The 16,635-nt window shown below is 44.4% G+C and overlaps 1 protein-coding gene across 1 annotated transcript in view; it reads right to left on the bottom strand.

Annotated features, from left to right (window-relative positions):
• szt2 (SZT2 subunit of KICSTOR complex) overlaps positions 1 to 16,635 on the bottom strand; it is a 114,813-nt gene that overhangs the window by 41,049 nt on the left and 57,129 nt on the right. The window contains 9 exon segments of the mRNA XM_046353138.1: positions 5,383 to 5,467; positions 6,092 to 6,256; positions 6,579 to 6,697; positions 12,898 to 13,006; positions 13,318 to 13,435; positions 13,623 to 13,725; positions 14,027 to 14,179; positions 15,156 to 15,276; positions 16,128 to 16,260. Coding sequence (XP_046209094.1) covers positions 5,383 to 5,467; positions 6,092 to 6,256; positions 6,579 to 6,697; positions 12,898 to 13,006; positions 13,318 to 13,435; positions 13,623 to 13,725; positions 14,027 to 14,179; positions 15,156 to 15,276; positions 16,128 to 16,260 — 1,106 coding nt within the window.

Here is a 16,635-nt window from a genome sequence, read left to right as displayed (position 1 = left end):
AAATGTGGAGGACAGGGTGACCCAGAGTTACACTGATAGACTAATTAGAGGACGAATAAAGGTGGTGCTCTTTTTAAATGGTCCTTTGAGCCGGATAGTGTTTTTTGTACAGTATTAACAATAACCTTGACTATTGTGCATGTTGTTCACATCGAAACGCTAACCATATTTTTCAAGTGAAATGAAGTGCAGTTTAAATGCAATAAACAGTGACTTTGTGGGCCATTATAAGCTACAGAGATTCACCATTGATTCGGTCTGACATTCTCCTGCTGTAACATCAGAGGAACAACAGCATCAATGGATAAACCATGACCTTTCTACTACAACACAGTTGATGTTCCATCCCAACACAAACCCAGACAGTGTCGTCTTCGGATTCCCCATCGCCCTGCATCTTCTATCCACCTCATAAAACCCTGCATCATACAGGGATTCCTCACCCATACAGGACACCTGCCCTAAATAACATTACTGCCGATCTGCCCGGGCCCATGTTTGGTTTGATACGACTATGGCTATTAACTTGCACCGTTAGTGGGTAGAGGCAGGCGTGGAGTAGTGATTGATGGGCTGATGTACCTGGCAGGCTGGCGGGAGACATAGATGCATTACATTCATCACCTGGAATAAAACAGCAACACACACATGGGCTTTACACTCGACTGCAGACGGTCATGCTACACCGCGTGCATGTTGAGCGTGCGTATCTGTCTATTGCAGCCAGCTAGTCAGCAAAGCAGCCACTTGTCATTCTCAAACCACTAAACCCACTTATCAAGTGTTATGGTTTCTCTCCAGAAGATTTTACTGCTACTACTACTACTGCTGCTACTACTACTACTGCTACTACTACTACTACTACTACTACTACTACTACTACTGCTACAGCTGCTGCTACTGCTGCTACTACTACTACTACTGCTACTACTGCTGCAACTACTACTACTGCTACTACTGCTGCTACTACTGCTGCTACTACTGCTGCTGCTACAACTACTACTGCTGCTGCTACTACTACTACAACTACTACTGCTGCTGCTACTACTACAACTACTACTGCTGCTGCTGCTACAACTACTGCTACAACTACTACTGCAACTACTGCTACTACTGCTGCTACTACTGCTGCTACTCCTACTGCTGCTACTACTACTGCTGCTACTCCTACTACTGCTGCTACTCCTACTACTGCTGCTGCTACTACTACTGCTGCTACTACTACTGCTGCTACTACTACTGCTGCTACTACTACTGCTGCTACTACTACTGCTGCTACTACTACTGCTGCTACTACTACTGCTGCTGCTACTACTGCTGCTACTACTACAACTACTACAACTACTACTGCTGCTGCTACTACTACAACTACTACAACTACTACTGCTGCTGCTACTACTACTGCTGCTACTACTGCTGCTGCTGCTACTACTACTGCTGCTGCTACTGCTGCTGCTACTACTGCTGCTGCTGCTGCTGCTACTACTGCTACTACTGCTGCTGCTGCTATTACTACTGCTGCTGCTATTACTACTGCTGCTGCTGCTATTACTACTGCTGCTGCTGCTATTACTACTACTGCTGCTGCTATTACTACTACTGCTACTACATACCTGCGCATTCTGATGACTGAACAGGTCAGCCGGAGCAAGTGACTTTATTTTTTTTGTACTTTGAGTTTTGCGGGGACTCCAGTCCATTTTTCTTTGGCTACTTTAACAGGGTGGTTTATGAGGTCTGACGGACTGACCGAGCCGTCACCTGTGAGTCGCAAACGCACACAGAAACACAATGCAACAGGTGTCCTTTTGTGTTCAGCAGTCCCTCCATAGTGGCTTTAACGTGAGAGGGTTTATCCCAAATAAATGGTACCCTATTCCCTATTTAGTGCACTACTTTTGACCAGGGCCCTTATGGCTCTGGTCAAAAGGAGTTTACTATACAGGGAATAAGGTGCTACAGAATTTGGGATGCAGCCTCTGACAGGCTGTCCGGTTCTGTGACGGCTGCCCGTGTCAGCCAGGGCAATGAGCCAATGGATTGCTACAGCACATCAGTAATGGTGGCAGCCAGAAAACAGGATTTAGAGCTGATGGGCCTCTATCTATCTACAAGACAAGGCCACGCCATCATCCTGTAAGGCCCTGAGCCAGACAGTCATTCAGTCAATTACACTACAGTTAGTCTGGACTGCGGATCCTTTCCACAGCCTTTGAAGAAGTCACACTGACATCCACTAGACAGACAAGACAGGACCGGGATGACATTTTCAAACTGTCTCAGCCTTAATTCTTTATTTTTTAAAGAACACCGAAAAATGCACATTTTAGGCTACATAGCATAGCCTTTCTTGGAATGAAAAGAGCTCTACAGATCCAAAGATAACATTTCTATAGGAAAGACGGTGAATAAAATACTACAACATTGTTTCATTCTGCTCAAAATAATTATTCCAGTATCAATGAGTAGCATTGCAGTGGCCCTGTGCTTAACCAGCCTATATATCTCAATAGCTGTAAATATCATTGCCTAATTGAAAAAAACAAACATTCAATTTAGTTTAAAAGCTGGATACTATTAAACATAAAAACGCACACATATTCCGATGCCTGATTATTTTCCATTCAATTTCTCATTGAGCAGCATCTCTTGATAGACTGCAGAAGCCATTATAACCAAGACCAAAGCCAGTCAAGAACACATTGAAGCTTTAAAAAGGCAGCAAAAGTGCCACCAGACTACATTAAAAGAACGAAAGAACAGTCAGGTCACTCTGCATGCCACTTAAAAAGTAATGCAGAGAGCAATGGGCAACTCAAATAAGCATGCCGGTCCACATTAAACACTACTGTTGTTGGAGTGCAGCCAATTAACTTCCAAAGAACCGATCTCCCTTAAAGAGTAAAACACAGCCAAATAAAGCCATATGGAAAATGGAAAATGAGGCAAGAGCAGGAGCCCCCCCAGCCAGCCAGACCAGTAGAGCCAAGGTAGCTAGGGGTTCATCAAACATGATACCTTGGAACTGAGAGGGTGGGAAGAGGTGTTGAACGAGGTCCGACATGGTACCTGAGTCAACAGACAGACAGGCAGACATACCCTCAATACATTACCTTCTAGTATCATCAGATATGATATGAGAGGTGTCTCTTTTCAGCTCCTGTCTGAAGGCCAGATGGTGCATCAGTTGCTAATGTAACGTATGGTACGTTGCGAACTGTGTACTAAGCAGTGCAAACTGACAAACTAATGAGGAATCGGCGTAGTCAGTGGAACAAGCATCTTCAGATCATCTCTAATTAGGGTCGCCAAGGGTTCCCGCTAACTTTCCCAAAATCCACAGGTTTTCCAGAAATCCTGGTCAGAGGATTACGGATTTCCTGCTTATTCCCTCCTGGTTCTGTGAACTTTCAACACGGGATTTCTAAAAAACCTGTACATAGCTTCCGCCGTTTTGCAACCCCATCTCAGATTGATCTACTGATTGAATGCAAATGTCCAGGAAACCTGGGCCTCTACTAGCTCTGGTCCAGGGCGTCAGTGCAGCTTTAAAGGAAGTCTCAGTGTTAACAAGCCACACTAATGCCCTGGACCAGAGCTAGGCCTCCACTAGCCTGGCACTACACTCTTTCACTTCCTTTATGCACAGACATTGCTACTATTTTATCACACATACAATAACAGACATGAGTTAGTATAGGAGTTATTTGTTGCAGGGCCTTCGTACACAGTTATCAGTAAGAGGAAAATATCTCTGTCTGAATTCTGCAATAAAACGAGGTCTATAAGCTCACTGAGATGGAATCGCTGAAGCAGCAGCCCATGTTAAAATACCTTCCATGGTATTCAAGCACAGTAGGTGTGTAGTTTAGGTTGTGACTTTTCTACAAGATTAAATGTGGTAACCATCGGAAAACAGTTTCTTAATAAGCTGGCCGTGGAACACAACAGTGCAAGGCTAAATCTTCCATCTCTGCCAGAGTGGCAGTCTGCACCTGACATATTCTCACGCCATGCAGGGATCAAGTCAAATCAAATCACTCAAACACCTTGTTGTGCAATACTTCAAATGAATAAGATGCTGTCAGAGCTTCCCTTCACAGCAAATAAAAAGCAGTGAGACTGCATGGGGAATGAATGCAAAAGCCTGGGTTGTGTGTGCATCTAAAATGGCACCCTATTCCCTTTATAGTGCACTCGGGCCAATAGGGCTCGGGTTAAAACTAGTGTACTATATGAGGAATAAGGTGCCATTTGGGAAGCAACCTGGAGGGAAGCAACCTGGAGGGAACCCCCCCCCGAATAAACATCACCCTTGGTACTTTGAGTAGGACACTGCAGAGAAGTCAGATTAAGTGAGATATCAGCCTGTTTTGAAACAATATTTATGCCGACAGGCAGTGGAGATAATATAGGAGCCGTGTGTTTAATCATTATAGCTGTCAACACACTATATAATGAACAGGATAGCTGGAGAAATGTCTTACTATAGGCTAATCCCAACTGACAGGAGGCCATATCACACACGTGCACGCTCGCACCCGGGCGCACGGCAATAGCATGTGCTGTCCCCAAAGAAAGATGATCTGATCCTCAAACAGAGGAATACACAACAAAACAGGCCATTATTCAGTCTCGTTTCATTTTTTGGCAAGTTATCCACCAAAGCACACTTCAGATATGGAAGTTGGCGAGTCTGATGGGCCAGTCACCTTGGGAGAACGAGTGTAACACTAACCAGAGAAATGAACATTCTCTACCAGAAGTGCCTAAGCAGAACAAAAGTCAGCTTAGTGTGTATTAGCTATGCAAGGCAGTGCTGTGATAATTTTCCGTGCGATTATTTAATGTAGTGAAAAGTATAAATAGGGAAAGAGGCTGTCAGCACAACCTGCGATATCACTCCCTCGAAGTCAGCAGCTTATAAACACACACACACACACACACACACACACACACACACACACACACACACACACACACACACACACACACACACACACACACACACACACACACACACACACACACACACACACACACACACACACACACCTCCGCTGAGCAGAAAACGTCAAGTAGAGGAGAGAAAATACAGCCTCCACTAAATAATTTGAGAAAACAAGTGAAGGCAACCTAATTATAAAGAAACACAATATCAGCTGGTGAATTAGGTGTAGGGTGTGCTATGCCAACTGCAATGGGATACGTTTGTGTATGTGCACGTGTGCATGCGAGAGAGAGAGAGAGGAGGGACAGTGAAAGACCGCGAGAAAGCAAGACAGAGAGAGAGACAGGGAGATAGACATTGTGCAGGGACAGAGTGAGAGGACAGTGTGTGCACAGGGACAGCTGAGAGAAGAGAGAAAATAACTTCATTACCTTTCCCTCCAGTCCCCTGGCCCCCAGGCTTATTGTAGAGGTAGACATCAGAGTCAGGTAGTTCACTGCTCTGATGGAAGTAGTGCTGAGAGAGGGAGTGAGAGAGAGAAGAGATGTGTGATTTAACACACAAAATTCAAACTTGTCAAAATAAATGTAGTCACTACTCTATCCATCAGTGGATTGGTCCTATTTTTGAATACATCTAGCCTACACCCCTTCATAGGGAACTGTATACACCACACTTGAATCAATTGAATGGTCCCCTTCGATCATCCTCTAAAACTGACAAATACGTCGCTGAAAAAACGCTTTGACCAATTAGATCAGCTCTGAAAAAGATCTGATGAGATGGGTCAAAAGAGAGTGGAAAAGAGATCTGAATTGGGCAGCCCTAGTGCTGGGAGTAATGCTACCCGGCATTCAGACACTTGTGACAAAAATCGCTTATTAAAGCGGCATCACAGCAGAAAATGTTGGTGGGACAGAGGTCGGTTAATATATTGGTTTAAATTCTACCAAAGTTGAGAGGGAGAGAGGTGGGACATGATATACACGCTTTCACTTGCAGAAGCAGATTTTGCCCCTGATGTCGGTATGCAGGATGAGGCTGGGCTGTAGTCTACCACGAAGTGGTGCTCGCTGTACTGTAGCCGTCTGTGGAGTCAGTGTAGTGGTACCAGTGTAGTGTACAAGTACTGTTGCATACCTTGAAGTGGTGTTCTACGTAGCTGTCTGTGTACTTGGGGATGTGGAGGAAGATGAGCAGGTTCTGCCTGAGGTAGTGGGCCACAGCAGGGGTCCAGGGCATGAAGCACTGCGGCAGAGTAAACTCCATCACCTCAGTGGCTGGAGAGCCTGACGGCTGGATAAACTGAGGGGAGAACATCAACACGTAATCAAGCAACACATCAACACGTAATCAAGCAACACATCAATGTCTCTCCCATTCCTACTAAATTCTAAGTAATCTCTTAAACCCATAACTGAATATTTTGTCTTTTCCACAAGAGATTCAGAAGCAAATCTCAACACTACTTCTGGGGGTGAAAGTAGCTACATTTGAACTGCTGAAAATAGCATATTTAGCCCCTTCCCGCCACAGAACAAACCGAACGGGTCGGCTAAAATCTCTGCCTCCGTTAAATCACGATTCATCAAAAGAATATGTGACACTAGTGCACCAAATCATTTACCTCCACGTCAGCAGGGGTGAGTTTGCAGTTCCTGCCCAGCATGATGGTGATGATGTCCAGGGTGGTCTCATCCAGACGCTTCCTCAGAACCTTCACCAGCTCATCTGTGATCTCTGGACCTGTGTTGGAGACAAGGCAGAGACAAGGGTCAGGAGAAGACCTCAAACCATAGCTTTTTATTGTCATCTCCTCACCTCTCCGTCGCTTTGACCAGAAAGAACTGACCAGGTGAAAGCCAGGCTAATGATGAGTGTCCACCATATTGTTTTAAATGATGTATTTTTCCCATCAGTGCATATGAAGGGGAGATGACAGATTAAGCAATTCAAATCGAGACCATGTCAAAATGACCCTTGCCTCAGACCTGACTTGGCTTTGTCTTTCCAGTTCTTCAATGAACAAAGACATAAGAAAACATTACTTTGAGAAGGTCCACAGCTCATCAGTGGTTAAGCCAAATCGTTAAGCCAAATCAGGAATCGTATCAGATCTCCAAATGTGCACATTTATGTACCTACACTACCTTTCAAAAGTTTGGGGTCACTTAGAAATGTCCTTGTTTTTGAAAGAAAAGCACATTTTTTTGTCCATTAAAATAACATCAAACTGATCAGAAATACAGTGTAGACATTGTTAATGTGGTAAATGACTATTGTAGCTGGAAACGGCTGATTTTTTATGGAATACATGGGCGTACAGAGGCCCATTATCAGCAACCATCACTCCTGTATTCCAATGGCACGTTGTGTTAGCTAATTCAAGTTGATAATTTTAAAAGGCTAATTGATCATTAGAAAACATTCTTGCAATTATGTTAGCACAGCTGAAAACTGTTATTCTGATTAAAGAAGCAATAAAACTGTCCTTCTTTAGACTAGTTGAGTATCTGGAGCATCAGCATTTGTGGGTTCGATTACAGGCTTAAAATTGCCAGAAACAAAGAACTTTCTTCTGAAACTCGTCAGTCTATTCTTGTTCTGAGAAATGAAGGCTATTCCATGTTAGAAATTGCCAAGAAACTGAAGATCTCATACAACACTGTGTACTACTCCCTTCACAGAACAGCGCAAATTGGCTCTAACAAGAATAGAAAGAGGAGTGGGAGGCCCCGGTGCACACCTGAGCAAGAGGACAAGTACATTAGTGTGTCTAGTTTGAGAAACAGACACCTCATAAGTCCTCAACTGGCAGCTTCATTAAATAGTACCCACAAAACACCAGTCTCAACGTCAACAGTGAAGAGGCGACTCCGGGATGCAGCTGCCAGTTGTACACGGTAGTGTACATCTGTACGCAGGCCAGGTGGCCTACTTCTATGCGTAATCAGGTGCCCGTCCTTACTCAACATTGACAGGAGCGCTCTGAACAAAATACAATTACTAAATTGACCAAACTCATAAAAGGAATGAAATAAACATAGGTTGTGCTCTCTGCAAATAACATGTCCACTCCGATAATGACAATGGTAAAAGACTGGAATAATAATACATTGAATCCATTAAACAGAAATGACCATAACCAAACAAACATTATAGATTAGAAATGTACTAATGTACTAGGAATGTACTACTGGTGACATATGTAATGGGGAATTCATATACACTAACTATCAAATGCAAACAATTCACACAATTAAGTTGAAAAAAATGAATGTACATAAATTGGCAGGAGATTGTATCCTGGAGAGACATGCATTGTGCATTTTAGCCACACTCCCCTTCTTCTTGGACAGTGTCATCCCTGCTGCCTCTGCACTGGATTACTTCACTGAGATGGGCAGGAATAAGAAGTCTCTTGTGCCATAATTATATATATATATTTTTTTTATCTTCGCTACTGCTCAACAAAAAAAAATCTTGGTCGACCAACATCCTATCGACCAAAGAATCGGCCAGTCGAATAATTGGGGTCAGCCCTAATCCAGAGCATCCCAAACATGCTCGATGAGTGACATGTCTGGTGAGTACGCAGGCCATGAAAGAACTGGGACATTTTCAGCATCCAGGAATTGTGTACAGATCCTTGCGACATGGGCATTATCATGCTGAAACATGAGGTGATGGCGGCAGATGAATGGCATGACAATTGGGCCTCAGGATCTCGTCACGGTATCTCTGTGCTTTCAAATTGTCATTGATAAATTACATTTCTGTTTGTTGTCCGTAGCTTATGCCTGCCCATTCCATAACCCCACAGCCCTGTCGGGCACTCTGTTCACAACGTTGACATCAGCAAACCGCTCGCCCACTGAACACCTTACACGCTGTCTGCCATCTGCCTTGGTAAAGCTGAAACTGGGATTCATAAGTGAAAAGCACACTTCTCCAGCATGTCAGTGGGCATCAAAGGTGAGCATTTGCCAACTCAAGTCAGTTACGATGCCAAACTGCAGTCAGGTCAAGACCCTGATGAGGACAACGAGCACGCAGATGAGCTGAGACTGTTTGAGAGTTTGTGCAGAAATACTTCAGTTGTGTAAACTGTCCGGGTGACTGGCGTGGTTACACGTGGTCTGTGGATGTGAGGCCAGTTGGACGTACTGCCACCATCTCTAAAACGACATTGGAGGCGGCCTATGGTAAAAAAAAATTTGACATTACATTCTCTGCCAACAGCTCTGGTGGACATTCCTGCAGTCTGCATGCCATTTGCACGCACCCTCAAAACTTCACATATGTGGCATTGTGTTGTGTGACAAAATTGCACATCTTTGAGTATAGCTTTTTATTGATGCTGTCAGCTTCTTCATATGCCCCACCTGTCAGGTAGATGGATTATCTTTGGCAAAAGAGAAAGGCTCACTAACAGGGATGTACAAAAAAAAAAGGTGTGCACGACATTTGAGATACATTTTTGTGCATATGGAACATTTCTGGGATCTTTCATTTCAGCTCGTGAAACATGGAACCAACACTTTAAATGCGTTTATATTTTTGTTCCGTGTATAACGGCTGCTTCTCTACTTCAAATGGTGTATTGCTGACTTCCTTTACTGTTGAGAGGATACCTTAGAGGTGTTTCTCTCTGACATATTTATGCAAATCAATGCTCAGTAAGGAGTCTGGAGCAATGACTGTAGTTATGGACAAAGCCATCCATCACGTGACACCATTCATTCCTATGTGAAGACTGAACAGCGCATTGAAGCCAAATGAAGTCGGTTAAGATGGCATGACATAACATGCACAGTTTGAGCTACTCCAGGAAATGACTTTTTTAGGCTAGCTCATGCTGCCCACTCTCATGGAGTAACTCAAGTTGAAGGCCGACTAGGGTACTGCAGGCTGCCATTAGCAACTTAATTATCTTTATAACTTCCAAGGTTCTCCCCGGGATTTTTTAACAAGGTGGTGCTCGTCGTCGTGTTGCAACCGTGGACAGACCATTTTTATGCGATACACTCTTCAGCACTTGGCGGTCCCGTTCTGTGAGCTTGTGTGGCCTACCATTTTGCGTCTGAGTGATCGAATCCCTGAGCTGACGAGGTAAAATATCTGCCTATGTGCAAGGCAGTTAACCCACTGTTCCCCCTGGCGCTAATGACATGGATGTCGTTTATGGCAGCCTCCCGCACCTCTCTGATTCAGAGGGGTTGGGTTAAATGCGGAAGACACATTTCAGTTGAATGCATTCAGTTGTACAACTGACTAGGTATCCCCCTTTCCCTTTGTTGCTCCTATATGTTTCCACTTCACAATAACAACACTTACAGTTGACCGGGGGAGTTCTAGCAGGGCAGACATTTGACGAACTTACTTGTTGGAAAGGTGGCACCCTATGACAGTGCCACGTTGAAAGTCACTGAGCTTTTCAGTAAGGCCATTCTACTGCCAGTGTTTGTCTATGGAGATTGCACGGCAGTGTGCTTTATACACCTGTCAGCAACGGGCGTGGCTGAAATAGCTGAATCCACAAATTTAAAGGAGGTGTTCACACACTTTTGTATATATAGTGTATATATTATGTTTAGAAATGAAATATTGTCTAGGCTACTCAAGAAATTTGACATTACAGTATTCAAACGTAGCCTACAAACGTCAATGGAAAAGGTGAACTGTCTGTTCTACCGTTAAACTGTGCTTCGGATCAGATTGCGTAGAGCAAAATACCACTGCATTTCAACAGTATTTACTACTGTGAAGTGGGTCCAATTAAATGAGAGATGGGACAAATGGTAGCCTATAGTGCCTTGCAAAAGTATTCATTCCCCTTGGCGTTTTTCCTGTTTTCTTGCCTTAAAATCTGTAATTTAAATTGATTTTATTTGGATTTCATGCAATGGACATACACAAAATAGTCCAAACGGCAAAGAGGTGCGTGCATATTTTTTCACCCCCTTTGCTATGAGGCTCCTAAATAAGATCTGGTGCAACCAATTACCTTCAGAAGTCACATAATTAGTCAGCTGTGTGCAATCTAAGTGTCACATGATCGGTCACATGATCTCAGTATATATACAGCCCTGTTCTGAAAGGCCCCAGAGTCTGCAACACCACCAAGCAAGGGAGCTCCCCAAACAGGTCAGGGACAAAGTTGTGTAGAAGTACAGATCAGGGTTGGGGTAGAAAAAAATATCTGAAACTTTGAACATCCCACGGAGCACCATTATATCCATTATTAAAAAATGGAAAGAATATGGCACCACAAACCTGCCAAGAGAGGGCCATCCACCAAAACTCACAGACCATAATCAGAGAGGCAACAAAGAGACCAAAGATAATCCCGAGGGAGCTGCAAAGCTCCACAGCGGAGATTGGAGTATCTGTCCATAAGAATACTTTAAGCCATACACTCTACAAAGCTGGGCTTTATGGAAGAGTGGTCAGAAAAAAGTAATTGCTTTAAGAAAAAAATAAGTAAACACATTTGGTGTTCGCCAAAAGGCATGTGGGAGACTCCCCAAACATATAGAAGAAGGTACTCTGGTCAGATGAGACAAATGGCATGTGGAGGGAGGGGCATTGCCACCATGCATGCAGGCGACAATTAATTAAGGGACTATGTTACTAATTGGGGGGAAAGAGTTCCTGCTCTAGTCCAGCTCTTTAAAAGTATTCTGTATCGTACAGGTTACAGTATCTAAACTGTTATTGTAGAGTTTTTTATTTTGCTAAGTGTTTATAGGCTTAGTTTGACAAAGTGTATTCAAATAGAAGTGCTTCCTGCTTCCTGTCACCTGGTCTCTGCCAGGGTATATATGCTCAGGTGTAGAGCTTTATGGTAGTTGAAGATGGCCATCTGGCTTGGCAGGGCTATCTGTTCTGAGCCCTAGGGGCTAGTCAGACTGCTCTTCAGTTTCTATTCATTTGACTAGTTTTGAAAGAAATCGGTTCATTATACACTGAGCCTGGTCCAGCATCTTGTTGGATGATTTGTATATTTTAGAAATACCTGCTCCAAGAGCCTTAAAATAAGAACCACACACTAGATCTTCTGCATCCTCCCTTTCCTTGCTCACCAACACCAGCCAGATAGCGCCAACCAACCAGAGCAAGTAAGAGGCCTACCACCCACCCTTACATTCCCTATTTGCACAAGGTTACAAGGCTACTTTTGCCTTGTGGCAATGCAATACTTCAACCACTGGAAACTATGCGTACGCATGGTCTAAAGTTTGCAGGAGGATAAGCACATTCACAGGTCAAGGGGCAGTTTTTATGAATGCCAAGCTTTGCGTGGAAACTGGAGCATACATATTTTGTGCATACACAAGGTTTATAAATGAGGCCCCTGGTCTGGAGCCTTAGAAACAAACGCTGCATTGAAACAAATGCACACACTTCAAGAAAATTCACCCCTCTGTAAACAAAGGAATTCATAAATAAAGAAGTTGAACAGTTGTGGGGGAGAGAAAAAAACATGTACGAATTTAATATGTCCCTCTTGTTAAAACTTTGAGAGGAAAGAGCTGACGTCATGGATGAAGCCTGGAAAGAGCTAGATGGAGCCAGAGCAACAGTGCCATCTAGCAGGCCATTAGAAGGTACTGCAGCCCAGACTACAGAATGAATCAGCAGTTTCATGTTTCATCTGTTTGCCAGGAGGACAGTATACAGGGACACATTTAACTCAGAGAGGAAATGCACCGAGAGGAGACAAACCGGTCATGTTTTATTCCTAACTCCTGCATCAGCCCTTTACATATGCAGTTAATCCCTCATTAGGAGAACTCTTCTCACAACCCATACAATGTAGGATTCTCTGCTATCAGTACCAAAAGTATGCCGTCATAATCACTGTCAATTACAGTCTTTCCTAGAATCGTCCCCTAGCCATGTGAGCCCCTTTCTTCCCCTTGCTCTTCAAAACCCTGTCTTACCAGCACTTCCCACTCCATGCACCAGCAACAGGATGTGTTTGTCCACCTGTCCCACTGGCCGAGCACCTTCCTGAGACGGCCGAGCACCCTCCTGAGATGACCGGGAGCCCTGGGGATAGGAGTAACACACAGACACACAAACCCACGTCAGACCACTGAAGATATGTGACAGTGACATCGCACAATCCTCACTAACCCAAGAGCAGGATACCACAGTTCTGGGAACAGCAGATCAATCACCTAGCGGTGACACCATCTCAGAGTCCTAATGGTTTCTCAGGGCCAAAGCTGCCTGCTCTTTATAGAGAAATCCACTATGAGTGTGGTATGGGTTTACTATGAGACGACAAGAGTAGAGCCCTAATGGTTCTTCAGGACCAAATTTGCTTGCTGTTCATATGAGAAAGTGTGCTAATGTACCGTGAGGTCCTCAGAGTAGAGCGGCTCCTGGCTCCGGGCGAGGCCGACGCAGCGAGACATGGGGTGCAGGTTGCCATCCAGGTCAGAGTATTTCCCTGTTTGGGACGTCTCAGAAAGTCTGGGAAGAACACAGATCATGGGAATATTCATAAGCAAGAATTGGCCTGCTCCATTCCATTCCTTCAATAAAAGTATTTGGGTACAGGGTTGGATGCAGGAGAGGAGAGCCTATGAAGAGGTGGGACTGTTCTACAAAGAGAGGGCAGGCAGCGGAGTTGCGGAACGAGGGCGGCACCAGGGCTAACCTGAGGTAGAAGACTGATTTAGTGGAGCGCTCCTGATAGACAAACATGCTCTTCCTGTTGACCACACACATGGCGTTGAGCACTGACCGCAGAGCCTGGATAGCTGGGATATGGAGAAGAGAGTCTATCAACACAAATAAAGATACTGAGAAAATTCTCTCAATTATACAGACACTGATTGTACTGAAACCAATCATATTAAAATGTATTTTAAGTAAAGGAATACCTATTCATGATCATTTTCATATGTATATTCATACTGGCATATTCAAAAGTTTCAGGATTTCAGGATCAAGGGGTTATTGTTAATGAAGATATGAAGTCCTGCTCTGTGGGTGGTCTTTATTTTCCTGCATGCCCAAACACATTGTTGTTCTGTATTTTAAGAGTGTCACCGGACTCACCCCTGGACACCCCCATGTTAGGCCCCATCTTGAGGCGAGGGTGGATGTGGATGACGGTGCTCCACACCACCTCACAGGCAAAGTGACCCGGGATGAACTGCATTGTGGCCGCTAGGTAGTCCCGTGGCTGGTAGCTCTCCTCTGCATTGTAATCTGTTGTGTGTACGTGTGTGTGTGTGTACGTGTGCGTGTGTGTGTGTACGTGTGTGTGTGTACGTGTGTGTGTGTGTGTGTGTGTGTGTGTGTGTGTGTGTGTGTGTGTGTGTGTGTGTGTGTGTGTGTGTGAGTGAGTGAGTGAGCGAGACAAGAAAGAAAGAGAAGAAAGATTAAAAAAAGAAAAGAAAATCATTTACGAATACATTTACCAACAGTTGCTGAGAGGAAAAGGGGGGGGGGGCATTTCAGCATGACGCCAGCAGAGAAAAGACACACAATTTGCTCTGGGAGCCCCTTCCCTTCCACACTAACATTATGTTACTGCACTGCAGTCGCAAACAACAAGCCTTCTCTCTGATGCCTATCCCCTCTACAGGATCCAATTCATTTACACACACCGGAACGGGAAAAACTCTGTGATATTAGAAAATAACAGTTGGTAATTCTGGCTTAACGGCTGCCATAAAATAGAAAATGAATCTAATGAGCGTTTCACACTGCTCCAGTCTCCGAGCATACTTCACTGGCCTGTCACTAGTGCTCCTACCTGTAACCTTGAATACATTAGAGAGAGTGGGTGTGTTTGTGTGCCTTTCCTTCTCCATGGACCTGTATTGGATTGAGCTCTACGATCACTATGACAGTTGGGAGCTTGTGGGGCCAAGAAAGCGCAATGCATTACTACCTTGTGGACTGTACAACAACAAACCTGGTGCCACCAAAGGCATGCATACGATGCACATGAAGTTTATGATACTTCCAAAAATTTCTTAAAATAGCCGTAGGTACTAGAATAGGGATGTTCCACACAAACTACGACTGTAGATCCTTTGACCTTGGCTGTAGTCTATACCCCAAAACCTTTGTTGGATATTTATGTAAGCAGGTTAAGAAAGTCGTTGAGTCTACATAAAAGCATGCATCATGTCTGTTTGTATTAGTGTGTGGTTGTGAGCGTCGCTGACTGACTGACCATCGGAGTTGGCCAGTCTCTGTCTGTACAGGGACTCATTCTTCCAGATGTCCTCTTCGCTCTCTGCCACCAGGAGCGAGTTACACACATGGCTGTCGTGGAGGTCCTGGAGTAGCAGACGCTGTGGAGAGACAGAAGAGAGGAGCGCAGAAGGAGAGACAGAAGAGAGGAGCGAGACAGAAGAGAGGAGCAAGACAGAGACAGAAGAGAGGAGCAAGACAGAAGAGAGGAGCAAGACAGAAGAGAGGAGCAAGACAGAAGAGAGGAGCAAGACAGAAGAGAGAGCAAGACAGAAGCGAGACAGAAGAAGAGAGGAGCGAGACAGAAGAGAGGAGCGAGACAGAAGAGAGGAGCGAGACAGAAGAGAGACAGAAGTGTGACAGAAGAGGAGAATGACCGAAGAGAGGAGCGAGACAGAAGAGAGGAGCGAGACAGAAGAGAGGAGCGAGACAGAGGAGGGTGACAGAAGAGAGGAGAGTGACAGAAGAGAGGAGAGTGACAGAAGAGAGGAGAGGACAGAAGAGAGGAGAGTGACAGAAGAGAGGAGAGTGACAGAAGAGAGGAGGGTGACAGAAGAGAGGAGAGGACAGAAGAGAGGAGAGGACAGAAGAGAGGAGAGTGACAGAAGAGAGGAGAGTGACAGAAGAGAGGAGAGGGACAGAAGAGAGGAGAGGAGAGTTAGTGCCTGTTCCAATATCCACACTACTTAGAATGCAAGCATAATACGCTGCTTAGTTATAAGAGGTATGCTACTGTGGACATTTGAATGTAGCCTTAAGAGGTTGAACAGCACCAACCAGACCGACAGAGGGAGGGAGGGTTAAAGGCTAGGACTGCACTTTAATGTTGCTACTTGCTATTCAAGCAATAAAGTGGCAGATGTGTCTTGAAGAGCGAGAGCGTAACCTACCTTTTACAAACATTTTTTATTAAGGTCAGAGGATCACAGTCACATAAAGGAGTGTAACCTACCTGATTAACTATACGACAGATCTCCCCAATCTTCCTCACCACCATCTGATGCAGCCGTAAGTACTCTGGAACCTCTTCTTCTTCTTCCTCCTCCTTCTCCTCTACTCTGCCCTCCTTAGCTTCATTGAAGCTCCTGTACACAATATGCCATGGTGGATTTGTATCTTACAGGTCTGTCTTGCTAAATAGATTTTATCTCCGTAGCTAGGTTTCCATCCAATTTGCGACAGATTTCCATGCGAATATTATCCGCATAAATAAAAATGTGCAAGATGCATGAAGAGGTAGCGCGCATAAAATTGCGCTAGAGTTCTTAATGTACAGGAAAAATAAATAAATAAGTTCACTGTGTTTCCGTGGCATTTTCCACTCTCTTGATGATTTTGTCACATAAAACGGTTGCGATAAATGGCAAACTTGCCCAATCTGGTTTTCGCGCATGTTCTCTAGACAACAGTTTGCTCATAAAGTGGACAGGTTAGGTTATATGATGAGATGGATAAGAGCA

This window comes from Oncorhynchus gorbuscha, linkage group LG06 (genome assembly GCF_021184085.1).
Source record: "Oncorhynchus gorbuscha isolate QuinsamMale2020 ecotype Even-year linkage group LG06, OgorEven_v1.0, whole genome shotgun sequence".
NCBI classification, from domain to species: Eukaryota; Metazoa; Chordata; class Actinopteri; order Salmoniformes; family Salmonidae; genus Oncorhynchus; species Oncorhynchus gorbuscha.
This window is presented reverse-complemented; position numbering and strand designations above follow the sequence as displayed.